Source organism: Herpailurus yagouaroundi, unplaced genomic scaffold (assembly GCF_014898765.1).
Source record: "Herpailurus yagouaroundi ecotype Mexico unplaced genomic scaffold, PumYag 437, whole genome shotgun sequence".
Lineage (NCBI taxonomy): Eukaryota > Metazoa > Chordata > Mammalia > Carnivora > Felidae > Herpailurus > Herpailurus yagouaroundi.
In genome coordinates, this window is record NW_024412654.1 from 209726 (window position 1) to 237693 (window position 27968).

The 27968-nt window shown below is 41.7% G+C and overlaps 1 protein-coding gene and 1 non-coding gene across 5 annotated transcripts in view; one reads left to right on the forward strand and one right to left on the reverse strand.

The window, feature by feature from the left end:
- Positions 1 to 13420: 13420 nt before the first annotated feature.
- The window catches only part of ZNF84 (zinc finger protein 84), a 63465-nt gene continuing 48917 nt past the window's right edge, over positions 13421 to 27968 (reverse strand). For all 4 annotated transcript variants that reach the window (XM_040464142.1, XM_040464140.1, XM_040464143.1 and 1 more), the window contains 3 exons: positions 25001 to 25127; positions 24285 to 24380; positions 13421 to 19159 (listed from right to left, as the gene is read on the reverse strand). In XM_040464142.1, coding sequence (XP_040320076.1) covers positions 17175 to 19159; positions 24285 to 24380; positions 25001 to 25127 — 2208 coding nt within the window. In that variant the 3' untranslated portion in view covers positions 13421 to 17174. The remainder of the gene's footprint in view (positions 19160 to 24284; positions 24381 to 25000; positions 25128 to 27968) is intronic.
- On the forward strand, positions 27431 to 27533 carry LOC121022763 (small nucleolar RNA U13). The gene has a single exon (XR_005787101.1). It is a non-coding gene; the product is annotated as a small nucleolar RNA U13 (small nucleolar RNA).

Sequence of the window (27968 nt, forward strand, 5' to 3'; positions counted from 1 at the left end):
GGTCCACAAGAGTGCACGATCTCACCCTTGCCTTTTCAAGCTCTTATATTACTTTCCTCTCTGTGCATTGTTTCCCCAAATGCCATGTACCTCACAACCATTGAGCATGTTAATTCCCTCCACCTGAAAAGGCTATCTATCTTTTCACACCATAACTTCACTAGTTCATTCCTATTTCTTTTCTTTTCTTTTCTTTTCTTTTCTTTTCTTTTCTTTTTTTTGATTTATTTTGAGAGTGGGGGGGGAGTGGCAGAGAGGGAGGGAGAAAGAATCCCAAGCAGGCTCTGCATTGTCAGCATGGAGCCTGATGCAGGGCTCAAACACATTAACCATGAGATCATGACCGGAGCTGAAATAAAGAGTCAGACACTTAACCGACTGATCCACCCAGGTGCCACTTCATTTGTTCATTTCAACTCATCCTTCATAATTCAACTCAAGCAACTCTTACTCAAAGAAGTGTTCTGTGATCCTATTGTGATCTCTGAGCAATGTCCCTTTGATTCTAAACTCACTGAAATATTTTTTTAATTTACATCCAAGTTAGTTAGCATATCATAATGATTTCAGTAGAATCCAGCGATTCAGCCTCTCTGTATAACACCCAGTGTTCATCCAAACAAGTATTCTCCTTTATGCCCCTTGCCCATTTAGCCCATCCCCCCCATCCACAACCCCTCTAGCAACCCTCAGTTCTCTATATTTAAGAGTCTTGTGTTTTGTCCCTCTCCCTGTTTTGTATTCATCCCTTCCCTTATATTCATCTATTTTGTATTCTAAATTCCACATGAGTGAAGTTATATTTGTCTTCGACTAGTTTCACTTAGCATAATACACTCTAGTTCCATCCATGTTGTTGCAAAAGGCAAGATTTCATTCTTTTTGGTTGCTGAGTAATAACTCCATTATGTATATCTATACCATATCTTCCTTATCCATTCATCTGCCAATGAACATTTGGGCTCTTTCCATAATTTGGCTATTGTAGATAGCACTACTATAAACATTGGGGTGCATGTGCCCATTCAAAACAACACACCTGTATCGTTTGGATAAATACCTAGTAGTGCAATTGCTGGGTCATATGGTAGTTCCATTTTTAATTTTTTGAAAAGCCTCCGTACTGTTTTCCAGAGTAGCTGCACCAGTTTGCATTACCACCAGGAATGCAAAAGAACTCCTCTTTCTTCACATCTTTGCCAACGTCTGTCATTGCCTGAGTTGTTACTTTTAGCCATTCTGACAGTGGTGATGTAGTATCTCATTGTGGTTTTGATTTGTATTTCCCTGGTGATGAGTGATGTTGAACGTCTTTTCATGCGTCGGCCATCTGGATGTCTTCTCTGGAAAAGTGTCTGTTCATGTCTTTTGCCCATTTCTTCGCTGGATTATTTAGTTTTTTGGGGGTGTTGAGTTTGATAAGTTCTTTATAGATTTTGGTTACTAACCCTTTATCTGATATATGCAAATATCTTCTCCCATTCCGTTGGTTGCCTTTTAGTTTTCCTGATTGTTTCCTTTGCCATGCAGAAGGTTTTTATCTTGATGAGGTCCCAATAGTTCATTTTTGCTTTTGTTTCCCTTGCCTCTGGAGATGGGTTGAGTAAGAAGTTGTTGTGCCCAAGGTCAAAGAAGTTTTTGCCTGATTTCTCCTTGAGGATTTTGATGGCTTCCTGTCTTATGTTTAGGTCTTTCATCCATTTTGAGTTTATTTTTGGGTATGGTGTAAGAAAGTGGTCCAGGTTCATTCTTCTGCATGTCGCTGTCCAGTTTTCCCAACACCATTTGCTGAAGACGCTGTCTTTATTCCACTGGATATTCTTTCCTGCTTTGTCAAAGATTAGTTGGCCACACATTTATGGGTCCATTTCTGGATTCTCTATTCTGCTCCACTGATCTGAGTGTCTGTTTTTGTGCCAGTACCATACTGTCTTAATGATTACAGCTTTATAATACATCTTGAAATCTGGAATTGTGATACCTCCAGCTTTGGTTTTCTTTTTGGGGATTGCTTTGGTAATTTAGGGTCTTTTTTGGTTCCATAAAAATTTTAGGGTTATTTGTTCTAGCTCTGTGAAGACTGCTGGTGTTATTTTGATAGGGATTACATTGAATATGTAGATTGCTTTGGGTAGTATCGACATTTTAACAATATTTGTTCTTCCAATCCATAAGCATGGGATATTTTTCCTTTTTTTGTGTCTTCTTCAATTTCTTTCATAAGCTTTCTATAGTTTTCAGTGTAAAGATTTTTTTTACCTCTTTGGTTAGGTTTATTCCTAGGCATTTTATGGGTTTTGGTGCAACTGCAAATGGGATTGGTCACTTTATTTCTCTTTCTGCTGCTTCGTTATTGGTGTATAGAAATGCAACCGATTTCTGGGCATTGATTTTATATCCTGCAACTTTGCTGAATTCATGGATCAGTTCTAGCAGTTTTTGGTCAAATCATTTGGGTTTTCCATATAGAGTTATCAAGTTACCTGCAAAGAGTGGAAGTTTGGCTTCCTCTTTACTGATTTGGATGCCTTTTTATTTCCTTATGTTGTCTGATTGCTGAGGCTAGGACTTCCAATACTTTGTTGAATAACAGTGGCGAGAGTGGACATCCCTGACGTGCTCCTGATCTTAGGGGGAAAGCTGTCAGTTTTTCCCCATTGAAGATGATATTAGCGGTGGGTCTTTCATATAGGGCTTTTATGATCCTGAGATATTTTATGATCCTTCTATCCCTACTTTCTTGAAGGTTTTTATCAAGAAAGGATGCTGTATTTTGTCAAATGCTTTCTCTGCATCTATTGAGAGGATCATGTAGTTCTTGTCCTTTCTTTTAATATGATGTATCACATTGATTGATTTGCTGATATTGAACCAGTCCTGCATCCCCAATATAAATCCCACTTGATCATGGTGAAGAATTTTTTAATGTGCTGTTAGATCTGGTTGGCTAGTATCTTGTTGAGAATTTATGCATCCATGTTCATCAGGGAAACTGGTCTGTACTTCTCCTTTTTAGTGGGGTCTTTGTCTGGTTTTGGAATCAAGGTAATGCTGGCTTCATTAAATGAGTTTAGACATTTTCCTTCCGTTTCTATTTTTTGGAACAGCTTCAAAAGAATAGACATTAACTATTCTTTAAATTTTTGGTAGAATTCCCCTGAAAAGCCATTCAGCACTGGACTCTTATTTTGGGGGAAATTTTTTATTAAGAATTCAATTTCTTTACTGGTTATGAGTCTGTTCAATTCTTCCTGTTTCACTTTTGGTAGTTTATATATTTCTAGGAATTTGTCCATTTCTTCCATATTGCTTAATTTCTTGGCATATAATTGCTCACAATATTCTCTTATTATTGTCTGTATTTCTGCAGTGTTGTTTGTGATCTATCCTCTTTCATTCTTGATTTTATTTATTTGGGTTTTTTGTTTTTTTGTTTTTGTTTTTGTTGTTGTTTTGTCAAACTGGCTAAGAGTTTACCAATTTTGTTAATTCTTTCCAAGAACCAGCTCCTGGGTTCATCTATCTATTCTGTTTGTTTTATTTCAATATCATTGATTTCTGCTCTAATCTTTATCATTTCCTACCTTTCTACTGGGTCTGGGGTTTTGTTTGATGTTCTTTTTCCAGCTCTTTAAGGTATAAGGTTAGGTTGTGTATCTGAGACCTTTCTTTCTTCTTTAGAAAGGCCTGGATTACTATATACTTCCCTCACGACCACCTTTGCTGTATGCCAGAGGTTTTGGGCTGTCGTGTTATCATTTTCGCTGGCCTCCATGTGCCTTTTAATTCCCTCTTTAACTTCTTGGTTAACCAATTCATTCTTAAATAGGATGTTTTTTAGTCTCCAGGTATTCGTTGTCTTTCCAATTTTTTTGTGTGTGTGGGGGGGGGGGGGCTGATTTGAAGTTTCATAGCATTGTGGTCTGAAAATATGCACAGTATGCTCTCAATCTTTTTGTACTTGTTGAGGGCTGATTTGTGCACCAGTATGTGATCTGTTCTGGAGAATGTCCCATGTGCACTCGAGAAGATTATGATATAATGCCCTTCTTTATCTCTTGTTACAGTCTTTATTTTAAAAGCTAGATTGTCTGACATAAGTATGTCTACTCCGGCTTTCTGTGACCATTAGCATAATAGATGGTTCTCCATCCCCTTACTTTCAATCTGCAGGTGTCTTTAGGTCTAAAATGGGTCTCTTGTAACAGTATATAGATGGATTTCATTTTCTTATCTGTTCTGTTACCCTATGTCTTTTGGTTGGAGCATTTAGTCCATTGATGTTTAGAGTGAGTACTGAAAGATACGAATTTATTGTCATTGTGTTCCCTGTAGAATTGGAGTTTCTGGTGCTGTTCCCTGGTCCTTTCTAGTCTTTGTTGCTTTTAGTCTTTTTTGTTTTGTTTCATCTTTTCTTCCCTTAGAGAGTCCCCCTTAAAAATTCTTGCAGGGCTGGTTTAGTGGTTACAAACTCCTTTAGTTTCTGTCTGTCTGAGAAACTCTTTATCTCTCCTTCTATTTTCAGTGACACACTTGCTGAATAAAGAATCCTTGACTGCATATTTTTTCTGATTCAGCACCTTGAATATATACTGCCACTCTTTTCTGGCCTGCCAAGTTTCTGTGGATAGGTCTGCTGCAAACTTGAACGGTCTTCCCTTGTAGGTTACAGACTTTTTTCCCCTTGCTTCTTTCATAATTCTTCCCTTGTCTGTGTATTTTGTGAATTTGACTATGATATGCCTTGTTGATGGTTGGTTTTTGTTGAATCTAAAGGGAATTCTCTGTGCTTCTTGGATTTTGATGTCTGTGTCTTTCCCCAGGTTGGGAATGTTTTCTTCTATGATTTGCTCACATAAACCTTCTACCCCTTTTTCTCTCTCTTCATCTTCTGGGACTCCTATAATTCAGATGTTACTCATTTTTAATGAGTCACTGAGTTGTCTGATTCTTATATAGTGCTCTTTTGCCTAATTTTCCCTCTTTTCTGCTTCACATTCTGCATAATTTAGTCTTCTGTATCGCTAATCCACTGCTCTGCTTCATCCATACTTGCCGCCATGGTATACATTTGAGATTGCATCTCAGTTATGGCATTTTTAATTTAGTCCTGACTAGATTTTACTTCTTTTATCTCCACAGGAAGGGATTCTATTCTTTTTTCAACCCTATTCTTATTATCGTGATTCTAAAGTCTAGTTCAGACATCCTGTTTATATATGTGTTGACTAAGTCCCTGGCTTTCATTTCTTCCTGTTCTTTTGGCATGAATACCTTTGTTTTGTCATTTTGGAGGATGAAAAAGAATAAAATGCAAATTAAAAAATAAAAACCAACACAAAAAATCAATTAAAGGAAGCTAGGTCCTAGGTGTGTTTTGGTCTGGTTGTTGAAAAGAAGCTTGATAGAATAAAGGAAAAAAGGGAAAGTAAAAGAAAATGTTTAAAAATTAAAATAAATGTATACAATAAAATAGAATAAAATGAAATGAAGTAAAATAGAATTTTAAAATATACAAAAAATAAAAAATACAGTAAAAATTAATTTTTTTTAAATTTTTTATAAAAACAGGAAATAGGGGCACCTGGGTGGCTCTGTTGGTTAAAGTGACCAATTTCAGCTCAGGTCATGCTCTCACAGCTCATGAATTCAAGCTTCCTGTTGGGCTCTGTGCTGATAGCTCAGAGCCTGGAGCCTGCTTCAGATTCTGTGTCTCCCACTCTCTCTGCCCTCTCCTGCTCGTTCTCTGTCTCCATCTCTTAAAAATAAATAAATAAATGTTAGGGGCGTCTGGGTGGCTCAGTTGGTTGGGTGACCAACTTCGACTCAGGTCACGATCTCACGTTCCGTGAGTTCGAGCCCCGCGTTGGGATCTGGGCTGATGGCTCAGAGCCTGGAGCCTGCTTCCAGTTCTGTGTCTCCCTCTCTCTCTGCCCCTCCCCCGTTCATGCTCTGTCTCTCTCTGTCTCAAAATAAATAAACGTTAAAAAAAATTTTTTAATAAAAAAAAAAATAAATGTTAAAAAAAATTTTTAAACGGAAAATAAAATTTTTTTCTGAATCCAAGAAAAAAAATGAAAAAATAAAAAAACACCTAAAAACCCAAAGAGATGGAGCAGCAAACCAAATGAAATCCGAATGTAACTACATCCAGTTTCCCCTAGAAATCAAACTATGATGCACTCTATAGTCCATACATTAAGCAGGCAGAGAGACTTGTGGTGATTCTCTAGGGCTTGGTTGGTACAGTTGGATGGGCCTTGGCAAAAGGCTCTGTTCTCCACTAGGTGGCGCTGCTTAGCTTACTGGGGTGGAACTGTGTGGGGCACGTGGGTGTCTATGCACATGCATAGTAGAGGTGAAAATGGTGTCACCTAGCTTCCCAATCTCTGGCACAGGAACTCTGCACTCACCCACCAGCCATCAGACACCCCTTCTTTCTGGTTTCTGTCCAGTCTCCACTTCTACACTGTCCATGTCCAAGCCATCAGCCTACCAGCAGCACTACCCTCCTGAGTTTTATCTCAGATGGGGCTGTTTCCAAACCCCTCTCTTCTGAGGGCCTGCCACTTGGACCTGCTCTGACCCTCTGAGGGAGGGTCTCACTGGGCAATGGTCAGGTGCCAGCTTGTCCCCAGAAAACTCACTGAATTCTATACTTACTCTCTCTAGCATTTGCCTAATTTGCTTGTTTATAAATATATGTATTTATGTGTGTACTTTGTTAATAATTGTCAACCTCACTAGTATGAATCTAGAGACTATTTTGCTTATTATTATCTCTATACCATATTGCTGGCACGGAGTGAGGGCCCAATGTGTATTTATTGACTGAATGAATGACAAATGGCTATTACCAAGTTTAATTTTTGTCATATAGTGACTTAAGATATCTTATTGTAAATTTGTTGTTTTTTTGTGTGAGAATAAGCAACTCTGTTTATTGACTAGTTCTTATTTACCTTCTGTGAAATACTTATTCATATCTTTTGTCCATTTTCCTATTAGAATCTCTGCTTTTATCATTGATTTATAAGAGCTCTTTGGGATTTTATGCCTTTATATGTATGTTACAGATAAAGCATATTCTTACAAGCCATTACTTCTCATTTCCCTTTGTGTGTAATGTGTGCATTTGCGTGCATGCTGTACTTTGAAGTTTTTATGCAGTAAAATCTATTCATTTCCCTTTTGACTATTGAATTTCTCTTGTTTAGAAAGGGTATCTACATTCTAAGTTTTAAAATATATTGTAGGGGCACTTGGGTGGCTTAGTTGATTAAGCATCCAACTTCAGCTCAGGTCACAATCTCGTGGTTTGTGAGTTTGAGCCCCGTGTTGGGCTCTGTGCTGACAACTCAGAGCCTAGATCCTGCTTCAGATTCTGTGTCTCCCTCTCTCTCTGCCCCTCCACCACTCACTTTGTCTCTCTCATAAATAAATAAACATTTAAAAATATAAGTATATTAAATAAAATAAATAAAGCACTACCTACAGAGGAAAAAGTGAGTGACAGGGGAGTTCTCATCTGAGAAGTGGAGGCCAGAAGGAGGTGGCACATTTTTCACATGCTAGGGAAAAAATAATTGTAAACCCTTAATTCTGTATCTAGCAAAAATACTCTTCAGACGAAGGGGAAATAAAGACCTCCATATGATGAAGGTGAAGGAAAGTTAGTAATCTGTCACCAGCTGCCCTTACCTTAGAGGCTGGCTAGAGGGAGGTCTCCAACTGTAAAAGAAATTATAACAAGGGTTAGAACTTATAAAGACAGTGGCGTGGGTAAAAATAGGGATAAATGTAATGGACTGTCCTTCTCATGAGTTTGATAGTTGAAACAAAAATATAACACTGGAGCACCTAGGTGGCTCAGGCAGTTAAGTATCCAACTCTTGATTTTAGTTCAGGTCACAATCTCATGTTCCTGGGACCAAGCCCGGTGTCGGGCTCTGTGCTACAGTATGGAGCCTGCTTGGGATTCTCTTTCTTCCCCTCTTTGTGTCCCTCCTCTGCTCTCACCTCGCCTAACTTTTTTTTCCCCTTCCCCTCCCCCATGCTGTTAAGTTTCTCAAGATCCACATATGAGTGAAGACATATGGTGTTTGTCTTTCTCTGACTTATTTCCCTTAGCATAATACCCTCCAGTTCCATCCACGTTGCTGCAAATGGCCAGATGCCATTCTTTCTCATTGCCAAGTAGTATTCCATTGTATTTATAAACCACGCCTTCTTTATCCATTCGTCAGTTGATGGACATTTAGCCTCTTTCCATAATTTGGCTATTGTTGAAAGTGCTGCTATAAACATTGGGATACATGTGCCCCTATGCATGAGCACTCCTGTATCCCTTGAGTAAATTCCTAGCAGTGCTATTGCTGGGTCATAGGGTAGTTCTATTTTTAATTTTCTGAGGAGCCTCCACAGTTTCCCAGGGAAGGGGCACCCGTTTGCATTGCCATATCTCTCCTTATTAAATTGAATTAACCTCCTGAGAGCAGAAACCTTTTCTGTCTTGTTCATACCTTTACCCCATTGCCTAGAATAGTGGTACATGACGGGTAGTACATGGTGTATAAAGGCTCATAAAATATTTTTGAATTAAGTGAATATATCCTATTAGCATCATTTTGTAAATGTGCACATTTTCATTGTATAGATTTATCACAAATTAGAGTAAAAGACTTAAATCCTAAAACTAGACAACAGAAGGTAATTTTATATCCTATAACATTAAATTTTACACAGTGCAATTTATGGTTTTTTAATGATGTTTATCTTATTTTTGAGAGAGAAAGAGGGAGAGACAGAGAGAGGTAGACAGAGAATAAGCAGGCTCCATGCTCTCAGAGCAGTGCCTGATATGGGGTTCAAACTCACAAACTGTGAGATCATAACCTGAGCCAAAGTCAGATGCAGAACCAACTGAACCACGGTTCAGGTTTTAAAAACACATCCTTAGGATGTGTTTCTAAAACCTTTTTCATCCATATTATAAATATTCATATATTTATATATGATGTTTTCATTGTTTCTTATATGCAATTACAAAATTATCCCTTCTGTAATTTATGTTTTTTAGTGTGATGTAAGGATGCAATGCTATTATTTTGTCCACAATTTTTGGTTGTGGGCCCTAATAACATATATTGAATAAAACATCCTTTTAATTTTTTTAAGTTTATTTTGTTTGAGAGACAGAGAGGTAGAGAGAGAGAAGGAGACAGAGAATCCCAAGCTCAGCACTGTCACCAAAGAGCCCAGCGCAGTGATCAAACCCACGGAACCACAAGATCATGACCTGAGGTGAAACCAAGAATCAGACATTTAACTGAGCCACCTAGGTGCCCCAATCCTGCTTTTAATTTTAAAGTCAAATTTTGGGGTGCCTGGGTGGCTCAGTCGGCTAAGCGGCCAACTCTTGATTTCTGCTCAGGTCATGATCTCATGGTTTGTGAGTTCAAGCCCTGCAGTCGGCCTGCTTCTCTCTCTCCCTCTCTCCGTCCCTCCCCCACTCACTCGCTTGCTCTCATGCTCTAAAAAATAAATAAATGTTAAAAAAACTTTTTTGAAAAGTCAAATTTCTTCAGTGGCCCGAGATTACTTAGGGACAAACAATAACACATCTGTTCAAAAAGGCTCCCAGATTCTGCCACACAAAGCTCTTCTGAATGTATTTCTCAAACATTTTTAAGAACAGGAATATATAAATATATACCCCTCAGGATTCTCCCTTTTGTTGACTCTATTTTTTTTTTTTTTTCCTTTTCGTTAACCCTCAATCTGTAGCGTCAGCAGCAGGGCTTAGAAGAAGACAAACCAGGGGCGCCTGGGTGGCGCAGTCGGTTAAGCGTCCGACTTCAGCCAGGTCACGATCTCACGGTCCGTGAGTTCGAGCCCCGCGTCAGGCTCTGGGCTGATGGCTCAGAGCCTGGAGCCTGTTTCCGATTCTGTGTCTCCCTCTCTCTCTGCCCCTCGCCCGTTCATGCTCTGTCTCTCTCTGTCCCAAAAATAAATAAACGTTGGAAAAAAAAATTAAAAAAAAAAAAAAAAGAAGAAGACAAACCAAACATTCCCTAAACAGATCTTATGCACATTGGTATACAAAGTTTTCTGAACATATGTTTTCATTTTCCATGGGTATGGTCTTAGGAGTAGAATTCCTGAATCTTATGGTACATATATATTTACCAGTTTTTTTAATTATTTTTTATTGACGTATAGTTGACACAAAATGTTAACATTTCAGGTATACAACATAGTGATTGATAAGTCCACACATTGTGTTTGCTCATCACACGTGTAGCTGCCATCTGTCACCATACAACTGTATGATTAACTTTTAAGAAATTGCCACACTGTCTTCCAAAGTGCTTGTATTGTTTTATATTCCATGTTTGGCTATTCTGGTGAATGTAGTGGAAAGACTCAGCATTATTCTTCATGGCCAAAATATGAAACAATTTGTATGTCCATCAACAGGTGAGTGGATGGACAAACTCTCGTATATCCATACAATGGTATTTCCACACAATGGAAAGCTGAGCAATAAAAAAACCAACAAAAACAAAACTGATGCGCAAAAAACATGCACAAATCCCAAAAACATTAGACTGAGAGAAGCCAGATACGAAGGGTTACTTATTGTACAATCCCAATCATATGAAATTCTAGAACAGATAAAAAGAATCTAGTGTCAGAAGAGAGATCAGCGGTTAAGGTCAGCAGTGGAAGTGAAATTTGTGAAGAGGTACAAGGGAACATTTTAAAGTGATGGAAATGAAATAATCTACAACTTGGTAGGAGCGGTACTCACATTGGCCTAAACATTTTTACCAAAACGCATGGAAGTTCAACTCTATGTGAAAAGTAGATACATTTTATTGTCTAAATTTTATCAAAATTTAGTCCTAAAATGTGGTTCTGAAGAATGAATGAAAATGGAAAGACCTGGGGCACCTGGATGACTCAGCTGATTGAGCATCCGACTTCAGCTCAGGTCATGATCTCATGGTCCATGGGTTCGAGCCCCGTGTCAGGCTCTGTGCTGACGGCTCGGAGCCTAAAGCCTGCTTCAGATTCCGTGTCTCCCTCTATCTCTGCCCCTGCCCCGCTCGTGCTCTGTCTCTGTCTCTCAAAAATAAACATTAAAAAAAATTTTTTTAAGAAAATGGAAAGACTAAAATTTGTTAAAGGAACGTTAACATGGGCCTCTTTGACGTTGGAAGGGATCATGGAACACACTTGGAAATTTGACTCCGATCTTGGGTGGTTTGTAAAGCTCCCAATTTTGAGTGGCGCCTAGAGCAAGAGAGCTCTCTGCAGCAGGCACAGGACTGGTGCGAGGTACCCTGTAGGTTAACTCACATGGTGCAGAAGGTCTGTTAGACGTATCCAAGGCAGTTAAGGATGCTGTCTGGAGTCTACTTCAATCTCTGATAGAGCTGCAGAGCCCTCTAGGGTTCTGTTGCAAAGCCATGATTTCTGTGGCAGAGAAATATTCTCCATTTGAAAAGCAGATTCTGGGCGCCTGGATGGCTCAGTAGGTTGAACGTCTGACTCTTGATTTCAGCTCAGGTCATGATCCCAGGGTCATGGTATCAAGCCCCATGTCGGGCTCTGTGCTGAGTGTGGAGCATGCTTGGGATTCTCTCCCTATCCCGCTTCCTCCCTCTCCTTCTAAGATAAATTTTTTTTTTTTAATTTTTTCAACGTTTATTTATTTTTGGGACAGAGAGAGACAGAGCATGAATGGGAGAGGGGCAGAGAGGGAGGGAGACACAGAATTGGAAACAGGCTCCAGGCTCTGAGCCATCAGCCCAGAGCCTGACGTGGGGCTCGAACTCACGGACCGTGAGATCGTGACCTGGCTGAAGTCGGACGCTTAACCGACTGTGCCACCCAGGCGCCCCTAAGATAAATCTTTTTAAAAAGAAGAAAAGTGGGGCACTGGGGTGGCTCCGTTGGTTGAGCACCTGACTTCAGCTCAGGTCTTGATCTCACAGTTTATGGGTTCAAGCCCAGTGTCAGGCTCTGTGCTGTCAGCTTGGAGCCAGCTTTGGATTCTGTCTCTCTTTCTCTGCCCTTCCCCACTACCTCTCTATTTCTCTCTCTCAAAATAAACATTAAAATTTTCTTTTAAAAAAGAAAAAAAAAAAAAAACGGAAAGCAAGAGGGGCACCTGGGTGGCTCAGTTGGCTGAGCATCTGACTTTGGCTCAGAGCCAAAAGTCTGACCTCACAGTTCGTGAGTTACAGCCCTGCACTGGGCTCGCTGCTGTCAGCATAGAGCCTGCTTCAGATCCCCCTCTCTCTCTGCCCTTCACCACGTGCTCTGTCTCTCTTAAGCAGGGATGGCCTCACCTACCGTCACATTACCAATGATTGCCTCCAGAGGCCTTTGTGCTTCCCATACCCACAACTCTGGGCTCTGCAGGGTTAGAAGTCTTGATCTGTAAGGAGAACACACTTTTCACCAAGACAGAGCAAGTTTCCTACTTAATTGCAAGCTCCAGGTATACCGTGGGCATTGTGCTCCTTGTGTCCAGGGACCAGCAGGGCAGACGAGGAGTCGCTCTTTTTCAGGGGTACTTGATGCACGAGGAGGATGCAGTGCTGCTTACACAACAGGGTGGGGAGGAAGGAATGGATTCAGGTGATCCACTTAGGGGCTTCTTGCAACTTTCTTACCCAGTTGTGAAGGTACATGCACAGATACAGCAACTTGGTCTGAGGGCACGGAAACCATGGCTCAGACCCCTCAGCAAGGAGGTGAGCCATCAATGCCAGCAGAGGTGGCAGAGGCCCCAGAATAGCTCACAGGTGAGAGAAAACGACAGCATGGAGGGACCAGTTGGTCCCAGCGAACTTTGTTTCCTCAGTCTCTCCTCGGACGGACCTAACACTGGGAAAATGGAACTCAGCAGTGGTGGGATGGACTGTGGGCACAGAGTGAGGCCACCCAACCCTCTCCAGGGAAGGACTTGTTGCTCAGCAGCAGGGAGTGGTCAGCTGACTGCCCCCAGTTGCTGGAGTTTGTGGAGCTGGTCTCAGCTAAAGAGAGCAGATTCACTTGGGATGCTCCCCTTCCCAGGGCAACAGACCCCTGGTGACGGAGCTCCTCGGGGATGTGGAGACCTGACCATCTTGGCCCCACAGGAGGCACTCACGAGCAGCACTTCCTTCAGAGCTTCCTACTGGTGTGGCCAGGGTCTCACCAGCCTCAGTCCAGCCTGACTTCTTCCTCCGACCCACCCTTTCCTATTCATCTTCCCATCACCCCACAGATGCTGTTCCTCAATAAACACCTTGCACTCCAAACTGCATCTCAGGATCCACTTCCAGAGAACCCAACTTATCGCACAGCCTAACCTCCTGTGTTAGGAATATTTGGGTTGTAAGTAACAAACACAACTTGAACCAGATGAAGCAAGCATGAGAATTTATTAGAAGGGTATTTGGGATATCTCACAGAAGAATGCAACAATCAAGGCATGAAAAGGGCAGATGTGAGTCTGGACATTAGGACAAGAACCAGGTCCCGGAATAAGCTTCCAGGCTTCACTCTTCTCCCTCACTGCAGACTATGCTTCCCTATGTGGTGGAAAGCAGCCACCGTGAGCACTCACGTTCATAGATTACAACCTCAGTTGCTAAAACCGTATAGACAAACAAGATAGTCCCAGGTTTCCAGAAGCTTTCTAATGGAAAAGACAAGACATGTGATGATTGCATTACCACAGTGACAAACACACGTGCGGTTCATAAAGGTGGCCAAGCATTAATAAGGAACATGGGCATTTCAGTGACAGGAGACTTGTGAGATTGTAGAAATACGAAGGAACTGCAAGTAGTTCAAGGAGGCCAAAAAGCACTGTGCAGGAGGAAAGATATTCAGAAATGATGGATAGGCCGGATTTATACAGAAGTCCTCATTAAGTCCACAATTAGCTACCTGCTGTTTCAACACAGAAGTGTATAATCAGAATTGCACCTTAAAATACTATGTGTAGTGTGGAAAATGGACTAAAAAAAGAATGAAGGCAAGGTGCAAGAAATTATACATACAGCTACAAGGGTCATGGTTGGGTTAGCACATCAGCATAGGCCAGACTAGGTGCTGAACACCTAGCAGCTTGCTGGTACCGTATCTGTAGACTCATGAGCCCAGCAGAGCTGACAACCTGAGCATATACTGCTGGAATAAACGGCCAAATGAGGGAAGCCTCGGATGTAGATTCCAGATGCCCACTGATCTACATTCTTCTATTGGTACAGGTATTGCTGGATAAATTGGATATTCTTTGGGTTTATTTCACCTCAGGTTCTACAGGTGATGATCTTGAGATCAAAATACCCAGAACATTGGATCCATAGAGAGAATGGTGTCACATTACAAAAGCCCACAAAGAAACACTGAATAGAAAGGCACTCCCCAAGACTCACAGACTTGATCTCCAAATGATCCATTACTTAGTAAAAGGAATACAGTAGTAAAACTGTCCTTGGCAGAACGGTCTTCCAGGACAGTGGGGGAACCTGGGTGGTGAAAGAGGAGGGAGGGGATGCTCTCCCTATGCATTCTACCAACATCAGCTACTATGCTCCATGAAGCTGCAAGTAAATCCCTCTTAGCATCAAAACCAGCTTTCTTCTTGATGTGGGATTTGTGGTAGGGGAAATGTGGGGACTCGTGTTTTTTTGTGGTTTACCAAGGTAATTTAAAACGTGGACACTGAAAATATCTAATTTCAGAATCAAAGACCCCTCTTCAGAAAGAGAGTACCCAGTGAGTTCTACACAGCATACCTGGGTCTCCACATAAGGTATTTTGATAAACAAGGCCTCTGTTGCCAGCGTTAGCACTCCCTATGACTGACACATGACCTCTAAGGAAAAAATCTGCTCTTCGGTATTCAACCAGTAGGTTAAAGCCAAAGTTTGGTTATCTAGAGAGTAAACTACTGGGTTTAACTCCTTAATAGTAAATGGAACAATCTAGAACTGAAGTGAGAAAAATTAGGTCATTTTTAGACAACAGACTCCAAACTCAATCCAAGAACTAACGAATCATTATCTGGGACTAGGGAAGAGAATCAGGAGAGATAAAAATTTAAAAGTGGGAGAATCTATGAAGTAAAACATAACCCTATAACTATTCTTTTACAAATGAAGTTGATAAAATCACCTTCAGGTTTGAGGGAGAAAAGCAGGAAGTCCATATGTTTGAGCATGAATAAAAATTTGGGAAGTTAGATACTTTTAAAATTACCATCCTGGTGTAGTGGATTAGAAAATTACTCTCATTGAAGTCCCAATTTTTCAACAATGATGTAAAATTGGTAATTACAGGAAAGAATACTGGTAAACTCAAAGGTGCGGACAAAGCGACTTGTGCATGAAAGTCGTCTTGATTTTCCCAAGTCTGGAATCAAAGTCAGGACTTTTCTGAATTTCACCATCATACAAAGAATACTATACACTTTGTCAAGGATCATTATAAAGATCACTGCAAAATTCCACCTGAGCTAAAGGGTGGTTCATGCACTGTCGAAGCGAGCCCTACTTACAATGAAAGGTTCACAACAGGATCACCATGTGCACGGTGCAGCTGGTGAAGAGAGGCAAAGCACAGATACTTCAAATGATGAAGCAGTGAAAGGCCTACTTCCTAATACCTGTCCGGACATCACAGAAATGTGCAGGAAGGTAAAATAGGCTTCCTTGAATACATCAAAAATATATTTCTCAGCACAAAAAAATCTATACTTTACATTTTCTGAAAGTGACCCCTAAATAATTGGTTTCTCCCCCTAGCTTTTCCACAAAATATCTTATGAAACACTGAAAACAATAGCACACAGCATATTTCATCAGAGTAACTTAAATACAAGCTGTACTTGGGCACACAGCACTTGAAGTACGTACACTGGATGCACAAAGGCACCACACTGAATGAGAACAACACCTGGACAGCACTACTGCCATTTAGCTCGAGTGCTGTGTGATACAGTTCACACGCCTTTCTTTTGCTCACTCAGTACATAATGAGTCACTATTGCGTTTTACGTTCCTGTCTTTGAACACTCATTAACCAGGTATTAGGTAAATTGTTTCTGAGTCTGAGATTGCAAACTTTATATAATGTTGGCTTTCATAACGGAAGAGAAACATCAGCAACCACAGACCCGTTTATATGCGAACAAGCCATAAGGAAAAAAAGAGATGTAGTGTTATTAAGCTGCGTACTTAACAGTAAGACATGTTATACCAATTGCCATTTCAATAGTATCATTAAAACAGAAAAACCAGCGGCATGTGGTTATGTCCTGACATCAGAGGCACTACTAAAAGGTATGTGCATTTCATGCTCACAATTACATCATCATATGTGATTCCAAAATATGAGACACACTGTGTGACACAGGAAAATAAACCATAAATACCACTGAGAAATGTCTTATCTAGATGTTTCAATGACTCAATTTATTCACATATTTTTAAAACTTCATACTTCAGAATGAACATGTCAATCATCAGTATGGGGTTTCTAATAACCACGTCTATAAAAAAATGTATGGCTTCCCTTTATAGCCTTATTTCTAGGGGCACGTTTCCCATTTCTTTCAATCGTTAGGCTTACCCACAATGTAAATCCCCCCCCCCCCCCAAAAAATATGGTTGGATTACCTGCTGAAGAGTGTCCCATATTTAGTATTTTCACAGAGCTTCATTCCTGAGAGTATTTTAATGCACAATGAGCTGTGATTTCTTGATGGAAACATCACCTCACTTGCCGTATTCATGGGATTTTTCTTCATTTGCTGGATTAGGGTTTACCCCAGTGGGCATATTTCCAACAGCTAATGAGATGTGGCCTCTGCAAAGCTTTCTGATGTTCACAGTACTCATCTTTGCTATTAATTTCCTACTGTATGCTTGCCAAGCTTTTAAAATCCACTGCATCTCATAGGCTCATTCTACTCCATGAGTTCCTATATAAGCATGTTAATCAGCTGAAAAACTTTCCCTACATAACCTCACTTAGAGTTCCTACCCTAAAAGATTACTCAGACCTACAATGTGATGTGACTATTTATTTGAAAGGTTTACCATAACTGCATTTTCTGAAGTACAAAGCGGTAAGGTCTCTGTCAAAGACTAATATTAACTCCAATCCTAGGATTTCTTTGCTGTATGAGTTCTCTGGTGATTAATGAGCTGTGACTTTTGGGAGAAGGCTTTCCCACATTCATGGCATTGGTAAGGTTTCTCTCCTGTATGAATTCTCTGGTGGTTAACAAGCTGTGACTTCTGAGAGAAGGCCTTCCTACATTCGCTGCATCCGTAGGGCTTCTCCCCAGTGTGTGTCCTCTGGTGCGGTATGAGGTGTGATTTCCGAGAGAAGGCTTTTCCACATTCGCTGCATTCAAAGGGTTTCTCTCCTGTATGTGTTCTCTGATGATTGATGAGACTTGACTTCTCCCTAAAGGCTTTCCCACATTCGCTGCATTCATAAGGTTTTTCTCCTGTATGAGTTCTCTGATGTCTAATTAGCTCAGATTTCTCAAAGAAAGCTTTCCTGCAAAGACTGCATTCGTAGGGTTTCTCTCCCGTGTGGATTCTCTGGTGAGTATTGAGCTGTGACTTCTGGGAGAAGGCTTTATCACAATCCCTGCACCCGTATGGTTTCTCTCCTGTATGAGTTCTCTGGTGAGTTGCGAGACTGGACTTCTCACCAAAAGCTTTCCCACATTCAGTGCATTCATAGGGCTTCTCTCCTGTATGAGTCCTCTGATGTGATATGAGATGGGACTTCTGACAAAAGGCCTTCCCACACTCACTGCACACATAAGGCTTTTCTCCTGTGTGAATTCTCTGATGATTAGTAAGGCTTAATTTTTCACTGAAAGCCTTCCCGCACTCACTGCATTCATAGGGCTTTTCTCCTGTGTGAGTTCTCTGATGTCTAACAAGCTGAGATTTCCTGCTGAAGGCTTTCCCACATTTACTGCATACAAAGGGTTTCTCTCCTGTGTGTGTCATCTGATGGGAAATGAGATGTGACTTCTGGGAGAAGGCTTTCCCACACTGAATGCACCCATGAGGCTTCTCTCCTGTATGAGTCCTCTGATGGTTAATGAGACTTGACCTCTCTCTGAATGCTTTACGACATTCACTGCATTCATAGGGCTTCTCTCCAGTATGAACTGTCTGATGTCTAATGAGCTCTGATTTCTCAAAGAAGGCTTTTCTACAATCACTACACCCATAGGGTTTTGTTCCTGTGTGAGTCCTGTGATGTGTAACAAGTTGTGATTTCCTGCTGAAGGCCTTCCCACATTCTCTGCATTCAAATGGTTTCTCTCCTGTATGAATTCTCTGATGATTAATAAGATTTGACTTCTCACTAAAGGCCCTTCCACATTCATTGCACCCGTAGGGTTTCTCACCTGTGTGTGTCCTCCAGTGTGATATGAGATGGGACTTCCGGGAGAAGGCTTTCCCGCATTCACCACATTCATATGGTTTCTCTCCTGTGTGTGTCCTCTGATGGGATGTGAGCTGTGACTTTTGGGAGAAGGCTTTCCCACACTGGCTACAATTGTAAGGTTTCTCTCCTGTGTGAGTCCTGTGATGTGTAACAAACTGTGACTTCTGGGGAAAGGTTTTGCCACACTTACCACAGCCATAGGCTATCTCCCTTATGTGTCTGGTCTGATGTTTAATGAGACTTGATCTCTTAGTGAAGCGTTTCCTACATTCACTGCATTCATAGAGTTTCTCCCCTAGACGAGTTCTGTGAAATATGATAATCTGTGACTTCTTAGAACTAATTTTATCATATTTATCATATTCATAGTATTTTAACCAAGCATCAGTTTCCTCAGGCTTGGTATCGAGAAACAACTTATCAAATACACTGAAACCATCCGATTCTGTCTTTCCATAATCTGCTTTTGGAATAAGTAAATCTAAGTGATGTTTTAAAAATAACCCATCTACATTATCTTCACTGTTTGATTTCCTTAAAGGAACAAAGTTCATGCTCAGATTGAGTTTTTTTCCAAATGCATCACATTCGTGATCCTGTTTCAGATTTCTAAGCTTCTCCTGGTCATCCTGGCGCCACGTCATATGACCATTTCCTTGCAAGTCTTGTTCTACAAAGAAATAAAAACCTGTGAATGTTTCTATGGTTGTCTTTCCTAAATGAAAAACCAGCTATGCTATGTAAGGGGATGAATGCTGGGGAAGGCCGTTTCCCAGTCCCAGGTAGAAGGTCTATCCTCTAGGTACTGGGGAAAAAAAGAAAACAAAATGTTACAAACAGGAATGACATACAGGCAGTATATTATGTCACCTGTGATTGTGGTCAAATATAAGTTTATAAAATGTAAGAGAATGTAAAAAATATATCAAGAGCAACGAGGAACAAAGAAAGGAGGTTGGAAGAAGCACTGATCCAATATTGTGAGGAAATTATTTCCTCAACACCTACTGAGTACACACTGTGCCCCAGGTGGAGCACGAATCGCAAGAGACAGGAAACAAGCCCCTGACCTTGAGCAACTTAACTGTAATGGAAAAGAAAAATAGAGAAAATTAACAGGTTGACAGAGTAACTACTAAAGCCATTACAAGCTTAGAGAATGAGAAATCATATTTGTCCCTTTTCCCATTTTAAAATTTTCTGAACGTTTTAAACTTACCAGAAACATTTTCAGCATTACCACCAAGAGAGCCACTTCGTGGAGCACACCATTTTTCATCTAATGTGTTTAGGCACAAAACCTCACAATCTATGTGTTCTTTCACTGAAAATATCTTAAGATACAAGTTCCCATTCTTCAAATATTCTCAATTTGCCCTTTATTATATAGCTCTTTTGTCATTATTCTCACAACATAACCACTTAGGCCACTGTTATAAGTGTTCTTCAAAAGGCTTATTTTTCACTAATAATCAACACTTGGAATTTTTCCTGAGCTCTTACCCACAGGTATGAAAGCCAACCAGTAATGTGAAAAACTTTTTAAAGACTTAAATGTCAATCAAGGGTAATAAATTTGCAGGAAACACACAACTTACTGTCGGCCATATCCATTCAGGAGGTAGAGTCAACAAGATTTGCTGATGGATTTGACATGTAAGGAATAAGGGAAAGCAAGGAATCAAGAATGAACCCTAAGACTGGGGTTTGAGCAATTCAGTGGATTATGGTGTTCATTACTGAGTTGAGAAGAATGAAGGAAAACAAAGCCTGGGGGTTAAAATCAAAAGTCTACTACAGAAATATTAGCTTTGAGATGTACGTTACAAGTTTGAATAAAGCGGTAACAGGAAACGTGAGAACAGAAAATGAGTACTTACAAATTAAACTTGTAATTTTGTTACTTTAACTGTTACATTGTTAAACTAAATACACATTTGGAAATTGTATCTAACTTCTTCCAACTTTAATTTTTCCCCATTAGAAAAACGGGTTTGCCTCATGTTTGACCATTTGTAGTATATCCCAGATACCCCAACTCTCCCCACCACTTTTTTCTGCTGTAGCTTGTTTATCTTTAAGTATTTTATTTTTTATTTTAGAGAGAAAGAAAGCATGAGTGAGGAAGAGGGGCAGAAGGAGAAAGAGAGAGAATCACAAGCAGGCTCCACGTAGGGCTCGATCCCATGACTCCGGGATCATGACCTGAGCTGAAATCAAGAATCAGATGCTCAACCGACTGAGCAACCCAGGTGTTCCTCTCTGCTGTAATTTAATCCATCTTAATAGCTCAGTAAAATATCCTTCCAACTGGTTTCCCTGCTTCCTGTTAATTTTCTACTCTGCAGTCAGGTTAAGCTTTTTAAAATACAAATCAGATAATTTTATTATTACTTAAAATTGTTTGAATCAATTCAAACTCCTTCCTATTGCTTACACGTTGATGTATGATCTAGTTTCCGCACACTCCCCAGCCCCTATCTCCTTGAGGCAAGGCCTTTCTAAGTAACTAAGTCCCTTCCTGACTTAATGCATTCATATTTATCATTCCTTTTTTTTTATATTTATTTTGAGAAAGAGAGAGGGCGAGCAGGGGAGGGGCAGAGAGAGAAAGAGAGAGAGAGAATGAATCCCAAGCAGGCCCTGCACTGTCAGAGCAGACGACACAGAGCTCGAACTCACAAACCATGAGATCGTGACCTGAGCTGAAATCAAGAGTCAGATGCTTAACCGACTGAGCCCCCCAGGCACCCCCATATTTGTCATTCCTTTAAGGAACACTTTCTCCTAATTCAGATAGCTTGTTCCTTTCAGTCTTCAGGTCTAGAGTTGCCTTCTCCACATGACCCTGTTATGGATCAAGTGTTTGTGCCATTCCCCAAAATTTATATATTTAAGCTTTAACCTCCAGTGCGGTTGTATTTGGAAATGAGATCCCAAAGGAAGGAATTAAGGTTAAATGAGATCATAATGGTAGGGCCCTGATCCAAAAAGATTAGTATCCTTATCAGAAACACCAGAGTACTCCTTGGCCCCTAATCTACCCACATGCATGAATGAGGAAAGGCCATATGAGGGCAGAGCTACATTGCTACAAGCCAGCAAAACAGCTTTCATCAGAACCCAAATCACGCAGGCTCCTTGATCTTGGGACTTCCAGCCTCCAAAACTGCGGGAGTAACTTCCTGAGCAGACTAACACTCTCTCTACCATATTATTATCTACCTTATTTCTATAAGAGCACTTTCAGGATCTCGGTTTTACCCTGGTTATTTGAAAACTTGTTCACTTTTATCCTCCCGTGAGAAAGCAAGCACTGTGTAGACAAGGAATACCCACACCATCCAGCACAATACCTTAAAAATAATAAGAGAAATCAACACATATTCAATTTTCTATGAACTGCTAAAGTTGTTGTGCAGAAAAGAGTTGGCACCAGGCCTGAGAGTGCTATGCACACACGACTACTTGCAAGGTTGCTCTTGGCTAGCATTTGGGAACCTGGGTTTCTGGAGTGTTCCTACCATTCCCAGCTGATAAAAGGGGCTCCCTGTGGTGGACTGTGTGCAAACCACGTGGTTTATGCTGAGTACCTGGTCTCCTGGGAGTCTGAAATGCTGGACTCCTAGCCGAAGTGCTAGGCAGAGGTGCCTCTGACCAGCTCCCAATAAAACCCTGGGTGCTCGGTCTTTAGTGACCTTTCCTGGGCAGAAATACCACACATACTACTCCATTTTCATTGCTGGGGAAGAAGTGAGCTCTGTGTCACCCTCATGGAGGGAGCAGCACAGGAAACCTGCACCTGGATTCCTCCAGACTCTGCTTGTGCCCGTTCCATGGTGATGCAGCTATGTGTCATTATGTCACTGTAATAAATCTTAGCCATTCCTACAACATCCGCAGTCCCGTTGAACCTCTGAGCATAGTGGTGTTCTTGGGGACCCTGAAGTGCAGGCCTTGTTAATTTTGACAACTAACTTTGCGCTACACTGCAGTGAAACATAAATGTTCACTATTTAAATGCAGAGTTAAAAAAATTGGATGCAAATGTCACTTCTTAAGTAAGTTCTATGCTTCTGTATGGTATTTTCCAGGTATTTTACTTTTTAATCACTTTAGTAGAAACTCAAGTGGTGGCCATCAATGAGAGAAGGGCACATAAAAAAAAAAAAAATCACAAGAGTTTCTCAAACTACAAATTCCAGTTCTAGAATACTACATTTCAAAATACGTATACACCACTCTACTGAATCAAATCCCCATGTGATCTAATGCACACCTGGGTAAAAACACCTGTATTAGAACAATGGGCTTGTGGAGAAGAATTTGCAGAATGAATCCTGTCTGACACAGAGCTGGGTATAAAACTATAAGCCTGTGTCTGTGCATGCACACAAAGCTCAGAGACCAACCACCTAAAGAATATTACCCAGCCTGTGATCAGGTCTGGAATGGGACTTCCGAAAAAAGTGAGACCAACTGAGCTGGACAGTCAAGGAACATTCCATGTGTATGAATGTGTATGTGAAAACAGAGTTTGTGTGGAAAGGATTACGATAAAACAGCACAATCAAACGGAGATGCAGAGAAGAATAAGTATTTCGTCTGAAAACACTGAGAAATGTTCAAATGGAGTTGACCATGAATTTGAGGAAGAGGGTAAACAGCAGGAGAGGCTGCACAGATTCACACAGTGGACAGCCTGGAAGAAGAGGCTATAGGCTGTAGCAGACTCTTGTCAATGCCTCAGCTACATTCAGATGGCACCTGCACCCTGGAAGACTGTGGGGCCCACCCCAGGCACCCATCTCTCTCTGCCCAAAATAATCCTTAAGCTGCAAGCACATGCTTGGTCTGTGTGCAGGGATTCTGGACATTCTGGAGAATTCACGAACGCCCCCAGAGCAACGCTCAAGCCCTGAGCACTGGGCGTTAGCAGGTGACTGGCTTCCTGGTCCCTCGGGGGGGTCCAGGCAGCCGCCACAGGTGAGCACCCTTCCATCACATGCACTGCCATTCCCTCCCCACCCCCACATCAACGCCCTTCCTCCCACCGCAGTGCCACTCAGGTATGTATCTCAGGGGGTGATTTCGAGGGAGCCTGAACTTATCAAAGAAGGTTAGATTCTACACCTATGTAGAAATTTGGATAATTCAGTAAGTGAAGTAAATTCCAAATCCAATTATTTGGATAATTCAGATGTCCCTAAGGGACATCATGGGCCTAGTTTTAAGTGTGCGTTGAGGAGTTAAGTTAAAAAGATAACTTCCAAAGGGCAAAAAAACTTAAATAAGAGAGAGACCATTCAATGTACTCCGTGGTATCTAATCTACAGGAAAAGTACAACAGAACCTAATTTTAAAAAGGGAGAAAAAGGACCAATTGTTTGGGAGGAACGAGCAACTGTTCTCAGTTGTACAGAGGCTGAATGGAGTGCAGTGGGCCCACGGGGTACTTCTCTGGGCATCAGACACCCCACTGAGGCGAGAAAGAAACCTCTTAACTGTACAAGCAGACGTGTCTAACTGTAGGTGAGCAGAGGACAGAAGATTAAACATGTGAGAATATGAAAGAAGCCAAAGTTCCAGACTTGGCAGACAGGGAGTAGTTCATGGCCTAAACAAGCTGGAAGCAAGAAAGCCACACCTAAAGACACAAAGTGGCTCACATCAGGTGTTCTGAAACCCACCACGGGGCCAGAGATTGTGGAAAGAGCTCTCAAAAGCACATTTCAGAGATGTCATCAACCCAGTGACCAACTGAGACTGAATTTCTGGCTGGTTCTCACACCCACCTGAGCAGTCTGCACTTGGAACTTCTCCATCTCCCACCCATGGCTCTTCTCCTTGCTCCAGCTTGAAGATGACATCAGGTTTCATAACTTCATACCCTGTTCAGGGGAAAACACAAAAGCCTTGACCCTGACTGCTTGGGCTTCAGGGCCACCGAAGAAACAGAAAGGTTTGGCATCACACCGGCCCAGTGAAGTACCCATCTGTGTATGAACAGACTAAATAATTCTCAACAGCAGGGGTCTCCCTGGTGGCTGATGGTTCTAAGATTGTTCACTTCTGTAATCCAAATACAAAACCATTACATGCTTCAGAGGCTCCCGAGCCCATCAGCCTGGGTTCAAATCCAGGCCCTTTCAATGACTAGCTGTCAATCCTTGGGAAAGTGACTTAAAAGGAGCAGAATTGTACCTGCTATACAAAACTGCTCTGTAAGTAAGTCAACACAGAAGAAGCAAGTGGAACATAGCCATTTCCTTGCATTAGGTGCCAACCCCCCATGAATGCGGTAAGTTTCGGAGGACACATAAAGAAAATAAGCCTTCCTAATTGGAAGGTCAGGTCCAGATGTTTTCCCTAGTGTCACAGGGCACAGAACTTTTAATCTCCTGAATTCAGGTTCAAAACCATTAAAAAATTCAGAACCCCCACAGCTCTCAGCAACTAAACAAGTAAGGTATTAGGCATAGTCTGAGGTCCTCCAGGAAGTTCTTCTTACCCAGCGAAACTAGGCTGCTGTAGTTCTCCAGCATGACATCCTTGTATAAGTCCTTCTGACTGGGGTCCAGGAGTTGCCACTCCTTCTGGGTGAAGTCCACAGATAAATCCTCAAATGAGAATGCTTCCTGTAAAAGCATAACCCTGGTGAATCTGAAGCAATTATCACTCTGAGAGATGGGAAAGAATTGGAGTGTAAGCACATTTTTCTCATCACAGCAAGTTATGGAGAATGCCTGTGTCCTTTGCATGGTATTTCTGTAATAAAACACAATGATGCACTCTTCCACCCTTCCATATATACATTAGAAATGGGATTCGGGAGTTTAAATCTCAACAGGGGGCGTATGAATGGCTCAGCCGGTCGAGGGTGTGACTCTTGACTTTGGCTCAAGTCATGATCCCAGGGTCGTGAAATCAAATGTCAGGCTCCATGCTGAGCCTGGAGTCTGCTTAGGATTCTCTCTCCCTCTGTCCCTCTTCTGGTCACACACATACTCTTTCTCTGCCCCCCCCCCCCAAAAAATCAAATTAAAAAAATAAATAAATAAAAATTCAAAAATCTTCTGAACCACCAACAAAATATTTACTGAACCTCAAATCTGCCACCGGAGAGCTGGTACCCAAAAAAAGGTAATAACACAATACCCTAAAAAACTGCATAGTCTCGTAGAGGCTACAAATATATACGCCTATTCATAAAATAAGCTGCTGTAGCTGAGGCACCACATGGGTCAAAGCAAGGACAGCTTCAATTTCGGTGTCAACTCGGGCTCTCTGCAAGAGGTAAAGCCTGAGGTGAGTTTTAAGAAATTAGCAATGCTTTCCACAAAAAAAGGAGGTGCAAAGGCATTCTGGGAGCCAACAGCTCCAATGAAACCCCAAAACCAGGAGAGTTGAGGAGATACAAACAGTTCAGGTAGATAAGAACACAGGTACAAAGTAGTAATTAGATTAAAAGGCCACATGGGGGGTGGGGGGGCAGACTGGTTAACAGAGATAGACACTTTCTCGTTGCCAACAGCTAGCCATGATTCCATGAGATGGGAGAGATATAACCAAATCTAGGTTTTAGAAAGGTTTCTGGGGGGCGCCTGGGTGGCGCAGTCGGTTAAGCGTCCAACTTCAGCCAGGTCACGATCTCGTGGTCTGTGAGTTCGAGCCCCACGTCAGGCTCTGGGCTGATGGCTCGGAGCCTGGAGCCTGTTTCCGATTCTGTGTCTCCCTGTCTCTCTGCCTCTCCCCCGTTCATGCTCTGTCTCTCTCTGTCCCCCCAAAAATAAAAATAAACGTTGAAAAAAAAAAAAAAAAAAAAAAAAGGTTTCTGGATTTAGGTCAAGATGGATTTCCATCTCGGAGTGCCCAGGTGGCTCAGTTTGTTGAGCATCCAACTTCGGCTCAGGTCATGATCTTGCAGTTTGTGGCTCAAGTCCCACGTCAGGCTCTGTGCTGACAGCTCAGAGCCTGGAGCCTGCTTCAGATTGTGTCTCCCTCTCTCTCTGCCCCTCCTCTGCTCATGATCTCTCTCTCTCTCTTTTTTTTTTTTTTTTTTAATTTTTTTTTCAACATTTATTTATTTTTGCGACAGAGAGAGACAGAGCATGAACGGGGGAGGGGCAGAGAGAGAGGGAGACACAGAATCGGAAACAGGCTCCAGGCTCCGAGCCATCAGCCCAGAGCCCGACGCGGGGCTCGAACTCACGGACCGCGAGATCGTGACCTGGCTGAAGTCGGACGCTTAACCGACTGCGCCACCCAGGCGCCCCTCTCTCTCTCAAAAATAAACATTAAGAAAAAAAATTTTTAAAGAGATGGATTCCCATCCCAAAGTTACCTGAGATGATCAGAAAACATGCACTCTAAATAATCCATAATAGCATCAGAAAATAAGAAACCTGACTCTAAGCAGCACATCATACAGTCTGAGAAGAGCTGGTGAACCTGAAGACAGTCAATAAAAGTACCCATTTTGGGGGCGCCTGGGTGGCGCAGTCGGTTAAGCGTCCGACTTCAGCCAGGTCACGATTTCACGGTCCGTGAGTTCGAGCCCCGCGTCGGGCTCTGGGCTGATGGCTCAGAGCCTGGAGCCTGTTTCCGATTCTGAGTCTCCCTCTCTCTTTGCCCCTCCCCCGTTCATGCTCTGTCTCTCTCTGTCCCAAAAATAAATAAACGTTTAAAAAAAAAAAAAAAAGTACCCATTTTGAGCAACTGAGGGAAAAAAAAAAAAAACTTAAAAAAGAGCTCAGACACTCAGGGCTCAGGACACTGTCACCAAATGCATGTCAGAGGAGTTCCAGAAGGAAAAAAAGCAAGAACATGGTGGAAAACAGAAATGATGGCCAAATGCTCCTGAAATGGGGCAAAAGGCATAAGTCAACAGGAAACTCAGTGATCCCCCAACTGGATGATAACATAAAGAAAGCCACCACCGAGCTTTTGTAGTTCATAAGTGTGATAAGTGAGCGTTCACGCCACTGTGTGACATGTGCCACCCTTAAACCTTGTTACGACGTCGGCACATTACGTGTCTGACGCGAAAAAAAGAAAGCCACCACCAAACACATCATAATCAAACTGCTACAGAATACAGACAAGGAAACAGTCACCTCACTTACAGAGAACAGCAATTCAAATGACTGTAAATTTCCTATTAAAAAGCAGAGGCCAGAAAAGGAAAACACTTTAAAAGTGCTGAAAAGAAAAACCTGTTAACAGAGGATTTTGTAACCAGCTTATTCACCAGAATAATTGTGAAGTGAGGGCATTTTCTCTTATGAAGAAAAACTAAGAGAATCCAGGGCAGCAGAGCTGCTGGCAAAGGGCTGACAGATGCGAGGCCTTCCGCCAGAAGCAGTACCAGCAGGCAACTCCAGGCTCAAGAATTAAGAACAGGGGGGCGCCTGGGTGGCGCAGTCGGTTAAGCGTCCAACTTCAGCCAGGTCACAATCTCGCGGTCCGTGAGTTCGAGC